This window comes from Urocampus carinirostris, chromosome 5 (assembly GCF_059441175.1).
Source record: "Urocampus carinirostris isolate Australia breed hairy pipefish chromosome 5, RoL_Ucar_1.0, whole genome shotgun sequence".
NCBI lineage: Eukaryota > Metazoa > Chordata > Actinopteri > Syngnathiformes > Syngnathidae > Urocampus > Urocampus carinirostris.
Window position 1 is genome coordinate 34,700,229 of NC_142353.1, and position 18,804 is coordinate 34,719,032.

Consider the following 18,804-nt stretch of genomic DNA (forward strand, 5'->3'; position numbering starts at 1 on the left):
GGCATGATCAAATGTGTATTAATGCATGGATTACACCGGATCATGTATCAATTGTCGACATTTATTATGGGCCATGCAGAAAAACTTCCTGCAACTGAAAATGTAAGCTACATATTAGATTTGAACCCAACACCTACATGGGGAGAGATTTCTCTCCAAAATATATACATGTGTTTTTCATATCCACAAATATCTTAGACATTTACCCGAGGTCTGAAAAACATATGTCTTGATAAATGCACTCGATTCGTACATGTTTCACACCAAAAACTCTTTTAATGGCACTGCTAAATGTTCTTTGACAGTCCTCGGCCATGGAAAAGCTGTACGAACCCTGCGTGTTCCTAACTTTTATACTTTGGTTCATCCCCAGTTACCACTCAGAAGCCAACATTGTGCGCTACATGAAGCGTTTGGAGAACAAAGACATCTCCCTGGTGCACAGCATGATCCCATTGGTAAGAGAAGGCTTTTACTGGAAAGTCCAACATAAGAATAAATATTAATAAAGGACTACTTATAGGGCTCTTGCACAATGAAGCTCAACAGTTCTTCAGAGCTTATGGTGAGTCACCTTTCTCAGACCAAGTTGTCCATGTTCTTATAATTCCATTAGTCATTTAAATCTATTCATTGTTTTCTCCAGCCAATCACATGGAGGGAGTTTGCCAATATTCACCCATTTGTGCCTCTGGATCAGGCTGAGGGCTACCAAAAGCTCTTCAAGCAGCTAGAGAAGGACCTCTGTGAGGTGACAGGCTATGATAAGATATCCTTCCAGCCGAACAGGTTAGTGTAGGGTGCTTCTCTTCAGTGTTTTTTCAATCACACCGTGATACATTATATTCAGTGTTTCCCCTTACCGTATGAAGTCTCTTGCGGGCCGCCACGGTCTAATTGGTACCGCCAGGGTCTCATTAACTTGTATTATTAAAGAAATGTAATACTATTTTTAAATATATATAAATGCAAAGTTAATCAAAATAACTTTCAGATATCTTTTTAAAAAAAGATTGCAAATGCCATAGTGTCCTCGCTTTCACCCTTTTTCGTCCTCTCATTTGCTATTGGTTGACGGGTTAATTTGCATGTTTTCCTCTTTCGCTCTGCTCATTCGTTTGCTGAGTAGAAGGGGATAGGTGGGGTGTGTGAAAAAGCAGCACATTGAGCACAGGAATGGGTCAAGAGGAAAAAATGAGTCCAAACAGGAAAACAATCCTAATTTGGACGTATTTTATTTATATTAATGGCTCTAAATGCTAAAGAGACTGACATTTTTCTTTTTGTTTTACACATTTTAATTTGTATGTCTTTATCAGAGGTCGTTAATAGTTGAAAGTTCTTGTATTTAATGTCAAGAACTGGAACAGGAGAACCCAAATGCGTGACGTTTCTCGCACAAGCTTTTATTTTACGGGAAATGGGGAGTCATGCACGTTAACCCAAACGCCAGTGATTCGGCGATCGTTGGGCGGAATGCGTAAGGCAGAGCAGTCTGGCGTGGATTGACTGGAAGCCAGAGGCCGACGAGATCGATACCAATTGCTCGAGCAGATATCGGACAGATGGGGCGATACCGGACAGGACGGGACAGACAGGATTGATATAAAAACTGGATATTGAAATTAAACAGGACAAAATAGACGGGAACAATACCCGACAGGAAACACAGGCAGGTAACCGGACAGTCAAAACCCACGTCTTGCGGGGCAGAGGTTCGTTGACGGACTGACAAAGGGTAAGTGAGAGCACTGAGCTTAAATAGGAGGGAAGCCAATCCGTCAACGAGCCGCAGCTGGCGCCACACGGGCAATTGAGCGCCATGGTAACCGTGACATTTTAATAATTTTTATAACACTGAACAGATATTTTCATATTTTATTTTGTTGTGTAGTTAATTAGGGATTCTGTGTTGCTTGGCTTTTAACTAATATAAACTTTTTTTATACTAGGCAACTTTAAAGTTCACTGTAGAGTACAAAAATAAAGGTTAATATAGTTAGTAAAATATATTTTTTTATCCATTAATTAATTTCATGCATAATGTTACATTTTTATTGGTATGGTATCCGTTAAAGAAACAAAAAAATCTGAAGCACCGATTGGGAGACAAAATGGCCAGTTCTCTGTAGTGATCCCAGCGGAAAGAGGTGGTTCTCGAAAATGAGTTGGAATTTCCATCACTAATAGGTCTGGCGTTACAATAACATACTTTTTCCCATGTTTTTGATGATTTCAAGTTGTGTACATCATATAAGAATTTTTGTATTTGAATAAATACATTTCAACTTTTTTGGGGGTCTGACATAGTCTGTCTTGCTGTGAATTAATAGGAGCTCCGTTGTGTTTGAAAGGATTATTTTTGATTAACCAGAGAGTTGCAATCATTGAAAGGGGAGCAATTGGCTGTCTCCTATCTCGTTTACCATACTTTGTGGGTGTGACTTATTTGCTGTGTTGTTGCATTTTATAACTATTGTATTTAGGATTCAATAGTTTACAAGGGGGCAGCACGGCGGCGCAGTGGTTAGCGCGTTCGCGGCACAGTTCTGAGGTTATGAGTTTGCATGTTCTCCCCGTGCTTGCGTGGCTTTCCTCCCACATTCCAAAAACATGCATGTCAAGATAATTGGCCGGTCCAAATTTTCCCTAGGTGTGACTGAGCGAGTGATTTGTTTGTTTCTGTGTGTCCTGCGCAGGGTTGGGTAGGGTGACTTTAACTTGATTACTTTCAATTACTTTTGGATTACTCCAATACCAAATATGCTAATAAAAGACAAAATAAACTAAATATAAATAAAATTACAAAATTTTGTGCACGCTTGGGGAGTAACGGAATACATGGAACGGCAAAAATGATGTTGGCAAGCTGTTTGGATTTATTTTCATTTTGTTTGTCGCATTTTATGTTAGTTTTGCCGGAGATCGAAACCAGGAGAGAAAGCTTACCACGTGTTGTGAGTCATAATTTTATTCATATTTAGTTTCTTTTGTCTTTTATCAGCATATTTGGTATTGGAGTAATCCAAAAGTAATCAAGTTAAAGTAACCCTACCCAACCCTGGTCCTGCGACTGTCTGGCTACCAGTTCAGGGTGTCCCTGTGGCCCAAGGATAACTAGGATGGGCTCCAGTACCCCCGCGGCCCTACTGAGGATAAGCGGTGCAGATAATGGATGAATAGTTTACAAGGGCACACATCTAGCTTCTTGAGTCTGCTCTAAAAATGCACCAGATCGATACGTTTGAATTTAAAATGTACAAAATTTTCTTCCGGGTAGGCATGCTTCCGGACCCCCCCTCCACTGTCCACCCACCAAAATTCGACTGGAAAAGCTGATTATTATTTGGATCCATTTTTGTACAGGAGGGACACATTGTAGTCCAAACTGATTTTATATCTTAAAAAAACCTTCGACATAAATTGCACAAGAAAATGTCAATATGAGAATTGTTGGCTTTGGGGGCTCAGCAAATATGATGTGTCACTAGAAAGCAAACTGTGTATTTAGCGGTGTTTGTTCATTTGTATGTAACCAGGCATTTTTTTGTTTTTGCTTTTTTTGTGTTTCAGTGGCGCTCAGGGAGAATATGCTGGGCTGGCCGCTATTAAAGCCTACCTAAACTCAAAGGGGGAGAGCTCAAGAAGTGTAAGTGATGAGCATGATTTTACAATTTCTATTAGAAGATGCTACTTCTTGTTGTACCATTTTTTTCAGTGTTTTTCTCTACATGTTTTGTTACATCACCCCTACCAATTTACTTGTATATCATCTCCCACTTTTATCTCTTATAGTTTTTAGTTAACGATATTATGACTTATTAGCACATAACTTTGCTCATTCTAGTTGCCATTATTGTTATTTTGTTTGTCAAATAAAATTGAGTAAATCAACAATAAATAATCTGGATAATCGCTAGTAGATGGTAGATATCTTTTCTACCACATTAGGAATACTTTAACTTGCTTATTTATAGTATACATTTTTTGTTATGAGAGAACACCTCTGAATAAGAAACTATACTAAAAAGAACTGGAATGCTCTGAAAATTGGATAAGAATGTATGTTTTTGCACTGTATACCTTTTATTTGTCAACACTACATTGTATTTTACTTCATTAAAATATTTTTCTCACATAATATTAAAACTTTATTTTGGGTAATTAATATAGTTTCCGTGAACATATTACCAATGCGATATTTAGCAATAGAAACCATGCCAAATACACTCATATATACTTTATTTGCATGATTTAATATAGATTATATTCAATGTTTGTACAGGTGCTTGAAACTGCTTGAATTTTAACGATGTAGTTACAAGGATAAAAAGGGCTTGAATTTTTGGTGAAGTGATTGTAAACGCTTGAAATTGTCACCATGTTTCTTAAAGTCTGCTTAAAAATGACTGCTTTGCCATCGAATATCTTCTTCCCCTGTGATTAACGGAAGCTGGCATTAGTTCTTACGGTATTGTCCTATGAAGCGTCATCGTCCCCTAAGGGTCGGGCCCAGGATGACTGGTGCATGCTACACCTAATCAGGGCATTATGAAATGTAATCTTTGCACTAATATACATATCTATTACGGACATTTATTATGTAAAAAATGAAGGTATTTCCCAGCGGTAAATTGTAATGGGAAGAACATCTTGCAACACTTCTCAGGGGAGAGATTTGTCTCAAATCTTTTCACATGTATTCTTCTGGTCCAGAAATACATGCAATCACAGATCTATTTGTGGATCTGCAAAAAACATAATTCACAGCTGATTTCGTCGGTACTGGAGAAATTGAAAAAGTACTTTGAAAGTCCTCATAAAGTGCATGAATTTGGCCATCAAGAAGGCCTACGAACCTTGTACATTTAACCAATTTCAGCTTCTGGACGTGCAATATTATATTTTCCTTGTTTCTTGTAAACTTGATATTTATAACAATCACAACTTGGTTTATTTACAATGTTTTCATAACAATGGAATGCTTTAAGTACGGTGTAAGTGTATGGGCCACTTGAATCTGTACTTTCTGTTTGTAAGTGAGGAAGTAAGGAGCGCAAACCTCACAATGTGCTGTAATGGGTCACCCTGACATCCCAGTTCAATATGTTCGCCGATAGGCCACCACTTGAGAACAAGGCACAGATAAGACTTCCGATGAGATTAACGAAACGGCTGACTCTACTTTTCTGCTCCTGTACTAGAATGCATTTTTTTTTTCTTGGAGAGGGGCCGGTCTTGGAAAAAAAAAAAGTCAAAGTCCAAATTGACAAGATTCCATATTTGGCGTTTATGTTTTGCTGGGGTGAGGCCATCTGCGTGTTATTTGTGGACGTTGCCCAGCCGGCAGGTCTAAGTGCCCCGGCTCTATTGTGCAATGTAGTGAGTGTCACCCTAATAAGGCAGCAGATCAATTAGTGTCCACCGGGACGCTTTGTACATCCAGGTCACAAAAAAACATTGAGTTGAAAAAAAGCTTTACCATGTGGAATATTCCACTATTTGAAAAATCCAAACTCAAACAGGTAAATTATGTATATCAGGGGTGGGAAACTATATTGAGTCGTAGACCGCGTTGTGTTTTTTTTTTGCCAGGGAGCCGATCCTGGAGACCGATCCATTTTTTTGATTTATGAATAAATTCGGTATTATTTTTGTGTTATTTTGATCTTTTTATATAGTTTAGTTTCATTAAATAGATTTCGAAATGCTTTATAATTAAAGCATAATAATAATATATAAGGTCCCACAATTTGATATTCCGTTTTGTAGTACTACCGTCGGTGTTCATCCACCTATCCATTATCTGCTCCGCTTATCTTCAGTAGGGTCGCGGGGGTGCTGGAGCCCATCCCAGCTGTCTTCGGGCAGTGGGCAGGGGACACCCTGTGTCAAGACTAGAAGGGAGACTGGACCCACTTGCGTTGCGTTTCTTGGAAGTTTTATTGGAAGAAAGAGAAATGGCTGCGTCCACGGGAATCAAGTCGCTCTGGTACACTGATTGTGCTGTGAACGCGGAAGTGGATCTTCCGTGGCGAGCGATGGCGGTGCCAGGGACTGAAAAAGCGGCTCGGTACCTGGGACAGGAGAGCAAAAACGTGGTCGGGGTCGGAAGCGAGTCGTAAGCCAGAATAGGAGAGAAGGCGTAGTCGGGGACAAAAAGAGGTCGAAAGCCGGGACGGGAGAGCTGACGTGGTCAGGATCAAAAACGAGTCGAAGCCGGGGACAGACTGGAGCAAAAACGGAAAAGGTGGGAGTCGGGGTCGAAAAAGGCTTGCCTAGTGTTCACTGGGGTCCGCAGACAGACTGACAAAAGGGGACAGACAGGACTGGGTTCAAATACTGACCGGGAGCCAATCAGGACCCGCGGCAGTTGGCGCCAAAGGAGCGGGCACAGCTGAGTCACATTAGTAATCATGACACCCTGAACTGGTTGCCAACCAGTCACAGGGCATACTGTGGGTGTGTTTTAGTATTTTTGTACAATATCTGCAGTCTGATATATGTAGTATTCCTGTATTATTATTTTTGGAGTGTTTCCATAGTTGTGTTTTCGTAGTACACCTAATATTTTGTAGTATTACTGTAATATGACTTTTTTAGTATTTCTGTAGTCGTATTTTTGTAGTGTTTCCGTCGTACCACTTCTGTCTTAGTGTTTATCATAATATAACTGTAGTGGTATCTTTGAAGTATTTGTGTCGTATTTCCATAGCAGTTTTTAGTATCATTTCTGGAGTATTTTGTAGTATGTTTGCAGTATTTCTTTAGTATTTTTGTTTAATGGTATACATAAGTAGTTTTTTGTGTTTTTTAAGTATTGTATTTTCAAAATGAAAGCAAAATTATATATTAGGTCCCTGTTTTCAAGCACTAAATTTGATATTTAGCTTTTTAGCAATTTTGTAGTATTTCTATTTATGTTGTAGATACGCAAAGGAAGAATGGAGACACAGTTGGCAAACCAAAAATATTTTTTTCATTCGTACTACTTTGTTTACGATGTTATATATGTCAATATATTTAAACCATTTTTCGTTTGGCAAGCCAGGTGAAAATCCCTGCCGGGCCATATGTGGCCCACTGGCTGTAGTTTTCTCACGCCTGATGTATTTTCTGTGTATAAAAGCTCAGATAATGTTAAAAAAACTTGCATTTATATACAGTGCTGTAGTTATTGAGCATTTTCTTTATATAAACTTGAAAAAGAAGTCATAAATATTTGTTTTACAGTATACTCTAACATTTCTTTTTAATAATCATTGTTGAGATGACTTTGAATGTGTTTTTTAGGTATGTTTGATCCCCAAATCTGCTCACGGCACCAACCCAGCAAGTGCTCAGATGGCGGGCATGAAAGTTCAAGTGGTGGAGGTAGACAAAGACGGCAATATCGACCTGGCCCACCTCAAAACATTGGTATTCATTTTTTATTATTCATTTTTATAGAAAATGCAATTTTTCTGTTGATTTTTGAAAGTTTTTTTTATTTTTTCATAGTTAACATTTATAATCCTTATTTTAATTAGACATTTTTAAAAGCAAACTTTCAAACCAAAACATTTGCAAAAATGAATCCATATACATTTTTTTTATTTAATTCATATATTATTTTAAGGGACCCTAGACGTTGTATTGTGTAGTGCAACGGAAAACGAGTGTTGCTCATTACTCAAATGGATAATGTGAATAAATGCTTTTTTTTTAACCACTAAAAAATACACACTGTCCCTTTTTAAGTGTGTTAAATTCTTCCCAGTTCAAAAACTTGATTCCAGTCCTACTTTCTAAAATAAAACATTGATTTAGTACCTTCGAGTAGCAATTGCAGGTATTAGATGTTTTGTTTGACTCTTAATGAGCAGTAATATTATCTGGGGCGGCAGTGGCTCAGGAGGTGAGCGCTCGTCTTGGGATCAAGAGATCGCAGTTCGAATCCCGGCTCCTCCGTGTTACATGTCGAAGTGTCCTTGGGCAAGACACTGAATCCCTAATGCCCCCAATAAGCAAGTTAGCGCCTAACATGGCTGCACGGCCGCTATTGGGAAATGTGAAGCACACTGTAAAGCGCTTTGGGAAGTCTTGGCTTCATTTCATTTAATCTATGACGAACCAATTTTAATGTATATGAAAACCCAAGTAACACAGTAAATGCAGATCATTTCATTTCATTTCATCTGTGACAAACCAATTTTAATGTATGTGGAAAAACAAAGTAACACAGTAATACTTATGTTTGATCCAAAATATATAGGGCGAAATTTTGACTACAGTGGACACTTACCATCAGAGCCAGTTTTGGCTGCAAGTCTCTGAAAAACCCTTTATACCCAAGCTCATTAAACAATGTAAGCTGACTGTTGAGACACTTTAATATGAAAACCCACTAAACCAACTGTAAACACTCAAAAGAACCCAGAGCAATTCGATTGGGTCCCAGAGCAATTCGATTGGGTGGGCGGATCTCTGAACTTGTGGAGCACTTCCCTAAACACATTCGTATCATTTTTACAAAATTTACTCGCACCTTGTTTTGAAACCATGGTTTACAGTAAAAATGAGGGTCAAAATGAGCTTCATTAATCTTAAGTAACTGCTGGAGAGACAAGTTTGAAGTGGTATATTTGTTGATACGGCATAATTATTATTTCATAGATGTTATCAAATCATCAAACGTGACGCAGTGAGCTAAAACCTCCTGACTTAGCTTTTGTCTGGAGAGCAGGTCTGGTGTGGCTCTAAAAATAAACATATTTTGCTTTCATGGTTCTTTGAGTCTGCTAAAGTTATTAGTATACATAGATGTGGGTTTGGGGTTTGCAATGGTGGGGACCAAATGAAAAGATAAGTCTCACGTAAAATAGGGGAAAGGCACCGCCAATTCATTGGTCCTATGTGTCAGCTCTCCAGAAGAGAAGGTGATATAACCGTTTCTGCGCTGCTACGTGAATAAGATGATCTTTTTTAAATAATATTGGTGGGGACAAAACAAATATTATTCTAAAACACAGGTGTCAAACAGGCGGCCCGCGGGCCAGATCAGGCCCGCTAAGGGATTGAATCTGGCCCGCGAGACAACACTCAGAGAAGCGCAAGAGAAAAACAAGCTGCAGGTTGAAATATGTCAACTTGATGTTGCCAAAGAAAGGTGCCTCGGACAAACAAACAAACACTGTACTTGTATTTCTTTTTTTCTCTCTCTCTCTCCCACCCCTTTTCTCCCTCTCTGTGTCTTTTTAACTTCCTTTTTTCCTTTTCTATCTTTTCTCTTTCTCTCTTCCTACCCTTTGCGCTTTCTTTTCTCATTTCTCTCCGTCTTTCTATTTCTCTTTGGACACCCTTGCATTTTTTAAATCATGAAATTGAACTTTTTCATTCAATTTCAAAACTTACAAAACATTTTGCTCCTAATTCTCACATTCCCTTAATTTTCCACAAACGTTACACATCAGGTTGACAAGCACGAAGCCAACCTGGCGGCCATGATGATCACATACCCGTCCACGTTTGGCGTGTTTGAAGAGCAGATCCAAGACGTGTGCGAGCTCATCCACAGCGCCGGCGGTCAGGTGTATCTTGACGGTGCCAACATGAACGCCCAGGTACGCTCGTGTGCTGTCTCATCTGCAATGAAATAGATTATAGAACACCTTGAATTGTGTTGTCTTTATCGGCATTGATTTCTACGTTGTGAGACATTGTATGGAACGAGATTAGGCATTGTCTCTGAGCCTGAGCAGTGTCCCCTAGACTGGGCAGAGAGTAGCCAATGATCTTATGTGTTGATTACTCTTTGTATGTTTTCCCTATCCGCTGCCATGCTCCCAGCATACCACACGTCAACGCCAGTTTACAACCGTTCAACTCCAATATCGATAACGAAACTCCGCAACATGGTGTCCACGCAGCCTCTAAAGAACAACTTTGTAGCCCGCAGATCGGTTCTAAAATGGTTCACTTGTGATCGGTCATTGTGATCATCTACAAAATTTGATTTCTAACTTTGTAATTGGCAAGCTTGGTGTCTTTAAATACATGATCAATTCTCCCATTTTTTTAATTACTGTATCGCATAATCTTTATGTCAATCTCTCAGTGCCCTTATACAATGCAGATGTTTTGTTGTTGTTGACTGAACCAAGAGGTAAGACCAGGCCTAAAAAAATCCAACCCAAACAATTAACCTATTTGAAGGACTGAGCCTGAAGCAAACCAGATTTTTTATATTTTATTTGTAAGGACTCGGGAGGAAGAGGGGTGATTTTGGCCGACTCCAACGATATATATCTTTTTTTAAAATCTAGATCTTGATTATGTGTCTAATGGAGTGTTTTCCCAAACTTTTTTTAAGCCAAGGAACTCTTTTATCATAAAAAAAATCTCGAGGCACACAGTCAATTGCTTGATGTATTAAAACATTTTTTTAAATCTTAAACTAGCTTACCTAAATTAACATCATTTGTGGTAACTCTGGTTACTTGTCATTTATTTTGGTTATTAATTTTGCTGTAATTTATGATGCTACTACATTTTGTCAATCTGTTTTTAGGTATTAATATTAAATAGTTTTTAAAGAACAGTACAAATGATGCTTAAAATGAGCAAAAGTGAGCTATGCGTGGAACATTTCTCACTATTTTCTTCTTTTTTTAATAGTAAAATAAAAAAAATCTATAAATTAGGTGCAAGATTTTGACTTTGATTTATTCCATCATCTTTTGCAGTCATATCTGGCCTCATCAAATCAGAATAATGTATTCATTCATTCATTTTCCAAACCACTAATCCTCGATAGGGACGCAGGGGTGCTGGAACACATCCCAACTGAACACCCAGGACTGATTGCCAGCCAATTGCAGGGCACAAAATAAGTTATTACATTTATTTCCCTGTACTGCACCATTATGAAATAATTTTGTATATGAAAATGAAAAAAAAATCTGCCACCTAATGATCACTGCAAACAAACAATGGCATACTTTTTGCAAGTATAAAATTTCCTGCGACACATTAGACAAGGTCTCACAGCGCACTTGTTAAAAAAACACTGGTCTGTAATATTATGTGGGAAGTCTATTGATCAAAATATTACTGTAGCCTTGGTGTGCATACACTAGATGGGAACACGTTTTTTCTGCCTATTCAGGCATGACAATCTCTCACCTTTAGGAGAAATTCAGTTTTGAAGTCAAAAGGTGTTAACTATGTGAATTGGATAGATCCGAGGAGAAAATGTTTCGAGGTGGGAAGGGGCGTATTGTGAGATTTCCTAGAGTGAATCGGGCATCAAAGTTGGTGTAGTTTGCACGGTCAGGAGTACTGTATTTATTCAGGGGTAAGGCACGTTAGATTTTCTCATTATCACATTATTTTTATTCATGGTACCAGAGACGAATGTTAGAGAATGGAGAAAACAGAGTCACCCTGAAAGATATGGGTAAACTCACAAAAAGTATGACAAGGGAAACGACTCTTAGGTGTATGTGATGACTAACTGGATATTCATCCATTATCTGCACCGCTTATCCTCAGTAGGGTCGCGGGGGTGCTGGAGCCCATCCCAGCTATTTGTGGGCAGTGGGCAGGGGACACCCTGAACTGCTTGCCAACCAATTACAGGGCACACAGGGACGGACAATTCGCTTGCTAATTCACACCTAGGGATAATTTGAACCTGACATGCATGTTTTTGGGAATGTGGGAGAAAACCGGAGTGCCCGGAGGGAACACACGCAAGCACGGGGAGAACATGCAAACTCCACACGGGATGTTCGATCTCACGACCTCAGAACTGTGCCACACACACGCTAACCACTGCGTCTCTGTGCTGCCCTAACTGGATATCAAAGGACATAAAATAAAAACTTTGTAAATTTTATGTTAGTATTTTGTTCATATTTGTCAATAGATTACTTGAATCATGGCCGCCTATGGGCAGCACGGCGGCGCAGAGGTTAGCGTGTGTGCGGCACAGTTCTGAGGTCGTGGGAACCTCCTGCGTGGGTTCAAATCCAGCTACCGGCCTTACTGTGTGGAGTTTGTATGTTCTCCCCGTGCTTGCGTTGGTTTCCTCCGGGCACTCCGGTTTCCTCCCACATTTCAAAGACATGCATTTCAGGTAAATTGGCCGGTCCAAATTGTCCCTAGGTGTGACTGAGCGAGTGAGCTGTCTGTCCCTGTGTGCCCTGCGATTGGCTGGCAACCAGTTCAGGATGTCCCCTGCCCACTGCCCACAAATAGCTGGGATGGGCTCCAGCACCCCCGCGACCCTTATAAGTATAAGCGGTACAGCTGATGAGATGAGATGAGACGAGATGGCCGCCTATATTCTACAACGTTTGTCACTTTCAATGCTTAGCTTGAACTGTGAAAAAGTCCCCCAAAAATGTATAATCAATTTTTGATAAGAAATTTGGGGTGCGCGTTTACACAGATAAATATGGTACAGTATTTCCTTCACTCCCTTCTCATCTTTTTAAGTACTAACCCCTATTTTATGCCTGTTATTGCACGACTTAACTGTGGAAGTTGTATGTTGCAGGTGGGCCTGTGTCGCCCGGGAGATTATGGCTCAGACGTGTCGCATCTAAACCTGCACAAGACCTTCTGCATCCCTCACGGAGGAGGAGGACCAGGCATGGGCCCAATCGGAGTGTTAGTCCGACAATTTTATTGAAAGCTGATCGACTGTTTATTCCATTTCTCGCTATGCAGTATACAATTCTTGTTTGCTTAGCTTTAGTATGCTTCTGATTTTGCTCTGAGCAGAAAAGCCCACCTGGCTCCTTTCCTGCCAAGTCATCCGGTGGTCTCCATGGGCTCAGTCAACAGCAGCAGTTCCTTAGGCACCATCAGTGCAGCGCCATGGGGTTCCAGTGCCATCTTGCCCATCTCCTGGGCGTACATCAAGGTTGGAATCTTAAACACACACAAATAAATAGGGTTTAATCGGTACGACTAAATGTTTTTTGAATGAAAAGATGATGGGCGCCAAGGGTCTGGTCCATGCCACAGAGATTGCCATTCTCAATGCCAACTACATGGCCAAGAGGCTGGAGGGCCACTACAAGATTCTTTACAGAGGAGCAAAAGGTACAAAATAGTGTTGTGTACTGGTATTTATCATATGTTTTTGAAAAGGTCTTGCAGTTTTATGTATTTTCTTGTTTCAAAACAAAAGCAGGCATTCAAAATGCATGTTTGTATGCGCAGGGTTTGTGGCCCATGAGTTCATTTTGGACGTGAGGCCCTTCAAGAAATCTGCCAACGTGGAGGCAGTGGATGTGGCCAAGAGGCTCCAGGATTACGGTAAATAGTCTGCATTTCTATAGCGCTTTTCAAGTCAATGAAGACCTCCCAAAGCGCTTTACAATGTGCTTCACACTTACCCATTCACACACACACTCACACACCAATAGCGGCTCAGGAGGTAGAGCGCTCGTCTTGGGATCAAGAGATCGCAGGTTCGATTCCCGGCTCCTCCGTGTTATATGTCTTTCCTTGGGCAAGACACTGAATCCCTAATGCCCCCAATAAGCAGGTCGGCACCTTGCACGGCTGGTCAGTTTGTGTCTCACCTTTTACCTTCCCCGAGGGGGCTTAAAGGGTTTGTAGTGTGCTTGAAATCCTTGAAAATGTTTAAGATTTAATGCGGTGTTATCAAGGATTGACAAGTGCTTGATTTGTGGGTGAAGTGCTTGAAATGGTTGCCAGGTTTCTCAACAAGTCTGCCTAAACTGACGCCGACACTGCTCTCTGGTGGCTTAGCTATGCCATTGCATGTCTTCCCTCGTGATTAATGGCAGCTGGTATTAGTTTGTATAGCATTGTCCTATAAAGCGCCCTGTATAGGTTGCGCCCAAGAGGACTTATGCATGCTCGCTTAAAGAGAGCACTATTAAATGAGTATTAGTGCAAGGATTACGTATCAGTTTTGGACATTTATCATGGGGCATGCAAAAAATGAAGGTAGCACTTCACAGTGGTAAATTTTAAAAGGAAGAACTTCCTGCAACTGAAACTGTAAGTTACATATGATTGTCAATTTTACCCAACAACTATATGGGGAGAGATTTGTCTCAAAAATATTTTCACAAGTATTGTTTAGACTCTAAAAATCACATGTCTTGATAAATGTACACGCAAGATAACAAATCACATATGTAATTTGTGGCTCTGCAAAATATTTGAGTTTCACCGGATTTCTCTTTTAACAGTACTGGAGAAATTGGCTTTAAAAGTCCTTAAAATGTGCTTGAATTTGACCATTAAAAAGAACAGTGTCTGTGTACCCTGCGATTGGCTGGCAACCAGTCCAGGGTGTTGCCTTCTCCCTGCCTAAAGGAAAAACTGCAATGGGCTTAAGCACCTCTGCAGCCCTCTTTAGGATAATTGGTTGGATAATGGATGAATAATTAATTGAATATACACAAATAAGTGTCATTTCAAAATCCTAGGATTTCACGCACCTACCATGTCTTGGCCCGTGTCGGGTACACTGATGATCGAGCCAACAGAGTCAGAAGACAAAGCTGAGATGGACCGCTACTGTGATGCCTTGCTGGGCATCCGACAGGAGATCGCGGACATCGAAGAAGGCAGGATGGACCCTCGCGTCAACCCACTTAAGGTTTTTGTCGTTGCCTTAGTTATAAGAAAAAAAACAGCATGGAAAACCATTCAACGTTCGAGTCTTGTCTAACCTCCAGATGGCGCCTCACTCATTGGCCTGCATTGCGTCCTCCACCTGGGACAGACCTTACTCCAGAGAGTTTGCGGCATTTCCTTTGGTCAGTATTCTATTCTTTTAGGGTTTCTCATTGAACTTTGTGAGACCTGGTGGTTTGAAAGTCCAGGGAGGCCCTGGGGGCATTTTCTACATTTTAGGTTCAAACGCATCGATTTGGTGCATTTTGAGAGCCAAATCAAGAAGCTAGCTAATGTGTGCCCTTGTAAACTATTGAATCCTAATTACACAGCAAACAAGTCACAGCCACATAGCATGGTAAACGAGATGAGAGTTTAATCTCATTAGACTAAAAATAACTACCGTAAATTCCGGACTATAGAGCGCACCTGATTATAAGCCGCACCCACCACATTTTAAGAGGAAAACCATTTTTGTACTTACACAAGCCGCACCTGTATATAAGCAGCATGCGAACCCAAACTGACTTTAAGTGCCGCGATTGAATCTAAATGTCCTTCATTAAAGTACACAGTCCAAATATCACAGCCGGCAAAATTAACAGAAAATGATACCAGTACTTAAGGTTTGATGCAGACCTGCAGAGTCCGGGTCCCATTGAAAGTAATCCAAGGAAAAAAGTGTATATTTCCAAAGGTAAGGGTGGGAAAAATATATATCCACTATTGTCCGCCGCGTCCACAAACAGGTCTGTCTGTTCCTCACCTTTACCCCACTTCCCGTCACCCCCCGTTTGTTCCGCCCCTCCTTTTTCATTCACCCGTGCAAAACATATCAGAATAAGTGTCTAAAATAAATATAAATAAATACATTACAAAAATATATACAGTTGCAAATACATATTATACATGGGTTACACATATTTACAAAGAAAGACGGTACACCGAGAGAGTTTTCAAAGCTTTAATAATATAACTTTCATCCCAAACCGTGCCTCTGACAGGGCAGTAATGGTAGCAACATGCTCGCAACACAGTAAACGGGTCTGGTAAAAAAAAAAACATACCGCACTTGTAAAAATTACGGTAAACAGTCCTCATCTTCCTCCTTAGAACTGAAGCCATCAAACTCAGTCTTCCTCAGTGTCGGAAAGAAACTTTTTCATATAGATGTCGTCCCACGCTCCCTTATTCCAAAACACGCTAGCAACATGCTCGCAACACAGTAAACGGGTCTGGTAAAAAAAACATACCGTCCGGACTGCTCGATTGCTTTTAGCTTTAAAGCTGCGTCATGTGCCTTTCTTTTTGCATTTTGCATGATGAGGGTATGTTTACGCTAATTTAATCTATACACAAGCCAAGATGTTGCAGTCTTCCTCGGCGCATATATTCCACCGGTCTAAATCTTACCTTTTGTACTCGAGCGCTGCTGGCGGCCGTTAGAAAAATGACATAAATTGGCCGCATCACTGAATAAGCCGCAGGGTTGAAAGTCTGGGGAAAAAAGTAGCGACTTATAGTCCGGAATTTACGGTAGTGTTCTTCTGATGCCGATACTGTACTATCTTAAGATATCGTATCAGCGAGTAAACAGACCAAATCACCGATAGGAGTTTTAAATGCAATTATATCTGTGATTTGGTAAATAACAGTATTAAATATCAGTTGCAGTGCTTTAATGATTGCTGCTATGACAGGGTGCCCCTTCCTCTTCAATGGTTTACAGGAGGTTATCGCATACCTGTTAACCTCAGCCAATTGCTTCCCTTATACACGATTGCAATTCCCTCGCTAAGTGATAATAAACCTTACGAACACAGCGTGGCACCTATTTAATCACAGCAAGACTGACTTTGCAGAACTAAAACTTTTTAAAATTGTTTTTTTTTCCTAGTTACAGTATATAGGGTACACAACTTGAAGGTATGAAAACATGGGGAAATGTAGGGAAACGTATAAGGTGACAGTTATTGTATCCTGCAAATAATTACTGATGGTAATTCCGGCTTGTTTTAGAGTACCTGCTCTTTCAGCTAGGCCTTCTACAGAGAACCGGCCATTTTGGCTTCCTCACGATGCTTCTGATTTTGTTGTCGCTTTAACTAAAATATTACCAATAATCATGTAACATGCATGAAAGTAATAATAAACGTCTAAAACTACTATTTCGTACAATATTTTTCCCTCTACAGTGAACTTTTAACTAATTTAAACGTTTTGCACTAAGTAACTTTAAAGTCAAGCAACCCAGAATCTTTAAAAAAACTAACTACACAAAAAAAAAATCACATTTCAATGGTTAACTGTTCAGTGCTATAATAAGAACGTCCCTGATTTGAGTGAACACTCAAACAAATCTGATCTTTCCTTTTTTCCCATCCTTTCCACACAGCCTTTTATTAGACCAGAGAGCAAGTTCTGGCCCACCATCTCCCGGATCGACGATATCTACGGGGACCAGCACCTGGTCTGCACTTGCCCGCCCATGGAGGTCTACGAGTCCCCCTATGAGGAGAAGAGGGCTTCCTCGTAAAGTTTTTGTCTCAGTCCGCAACATTCACACCTGAGCTTTTGAAGCACCTTGCTGTGCTAAAAAATGCAAACGAAAGCTGAAAAAAAATCTCAGAAGAACTGTTCAAGATGTCCACAAGTGATAACAATTCATTTATTGCATTATAATTTCCATAAATCACTAGGGCATTAGGAGGGAGGCCTATATTTAAATACTGTATGTAGAGTAGAGGTAGGATCATAAGCCCGAGTGTGGCCTCTCAGCCAAGATCACACTTCCTCCTCCCGAGTCCTCACATAAAAATACGAAAATTCAGGTTTGCTCCGGGCTTGGTTCTACTTAATTGGTTGGGCTTTATTACCTGTGGTCCCGGGTGGGGCTGAATTGTTTAAGGCCCGATCTTACCTCTAATGTGGATTAATCAGGGTTGTTTCTACAATCTTCCTCGGATGGACCAAAAGTTGAAACTTTTGCTTTTTTCCCTCCCTCTGAAAAACTTCAAGTGAACTTTCTCAAAAATAAGAAAAAAACATTCCTTGTGCCTCTGTTGTTGCTGCCTTGACCATTTCCACCACGATTTCATTTTATCGTAAAATGTTGTAACGTTGTTGATGGTCTTAACATCTTCGTTGGTTTTAAACAATGTATCCTCCTCGTGGTTTCTGTAGAACCTTTCTTTATTAGGATGTTCTGAACGAGATAACTGGACTTGTGCAGTCACGTGCTTAAATTAAATGGTTTACTTCTAAGAATCTTTTTTTTGCTAAGAAAACCAAAAAAATAAAGGTCGTGTCCACAACTTGAAATTTTGCTACTCTCTGCTGCCATCTCTTGGCTTGAAGTCATGATTGCAACCTCAGTCAACACTTTCCTCAAGTATTAATAAACCTTTCGTTTTTATTTCATCTACATGGGGGTTTGTGTTGCCGTTTGAACTGTATTTGTAACCAACTTTCTATTTTCAGGCTACATTAACAAAAACCCAAGAATGCGCATGAAATAACTACTCCACCCCTCCCTCCCTCGTTTCTGCTTCTTACTGTGTTGCTCAAATTAAGGTAAAAGCGTATAGGTGCAGTAGGATTTTTTTTTTTTTTTTAATAAAGGCTCTTTTGTACTCAGTTGGGTATTTTTAACACATATTAATCGAGAAAATGTTCTACTTTTAAACATACCTCAGAACAGACTCAAGGCATTCTTTTATCTATCCAATATCTGCACCGCTAATCGTCAGTAGGCTCGCGGGGGTGCTGGAGCCCATCCCAGCTATCTTCAGGCAGTGGGCAGGGGACACCCTCAACTGGTTACCAGCCAATCACAGGGCACACAGAGACAGACAACTCACTCGCTCATCCACACCTAGGGACAATTTGGACCGCCCAATTAACCTGACATGCATGATTTGAAATGTGGATACCGGAGTGTCCGGAGGAAACCCACGCAAGCATGGGGAGAACATGCAAACTCCACGCAGGAGGTTCAATCTCATGACCTCAGAACTCTGCCGCACATGCGCTAACCACTGCGCCGCCGTGCTGCCCGCATTCTTTTATAAGTGTTTGAAAATTAGACATTACTCAGGGATTTTAAAATGAGTTTATCTGCTAAATACTTACGTTTAAATCTAATTGTGAAACAATGAG

The 18,804-nt window shown here is 40.3% G+C and overlaps 1 protein-coding gene across 1 annotated transcript in view; it reads left to right on the forward strand.

Annotated features, from left to right (window-relative positions):
* gldc (glycine dehydrogenase (decarboxylating)) overlaps nucleotides 1-18,070 on the forward strand; it is a 29,720-nt gene extending 11,650 nt beyond the window's left edge. The window contains exons 13-25 of the mRNA XM_088336568.1: nucleotides 374-458; nucleotides 524-565; nucleotides 647-789; nucleotides 3,574-3,649; nucleotides 7,294-7,419; nucleotides 9,453-9,602; nucleotides 12,542-12,654; nucleotides 12,769-12,910; nucleotides 12,981-13,092; nucleotides 13,213-13,308; nucleotides 14,457-14,629; nucleotides 14,709-14,789; nucleotides 17,042-18,070. Of these exons, the coding sequence (XP_088192694.1) occupies nucleotides 374-458; nucleotides 524-565; nucleotides 647-789; nucleotides 3,574-3,649; nucleotides 7,294-7,419; nucleotides 9,453-9,602; nucleotides 12,542-12,654; nucleotides 12,769-12,910; nucleotides 12,981-13,092; nucleotides 13,213-13,308; nucleotides 14,457-14,629; nucleotides 14,709-14,789; nucleotides 17,042-17,182 (1,480 nt within the window). The 3' untranslated portion in view covers nucleotides 17,183-18,070. The remainder of the gene's footprint in view (nucleotides 1-373; nucleotides 459-523; nucleotides 566-646; nucleotides 790-3,573; nucleotides 3,650-7,293; nucleotides 7,420-9,452; nucleotides 9,603-12,541; nucleotides 12,655-12,768; nucleotides 12,911-12,980; nucleotides 13,093-13,212; nucleotides 13,309-14,456; nucleotides 14,630-14,708; nucleotides 14,790-17,041) is intronic.
* The last annotated feature ends 734 nt before the right edge of the window (nucleotides 18,071-18,804 follow it).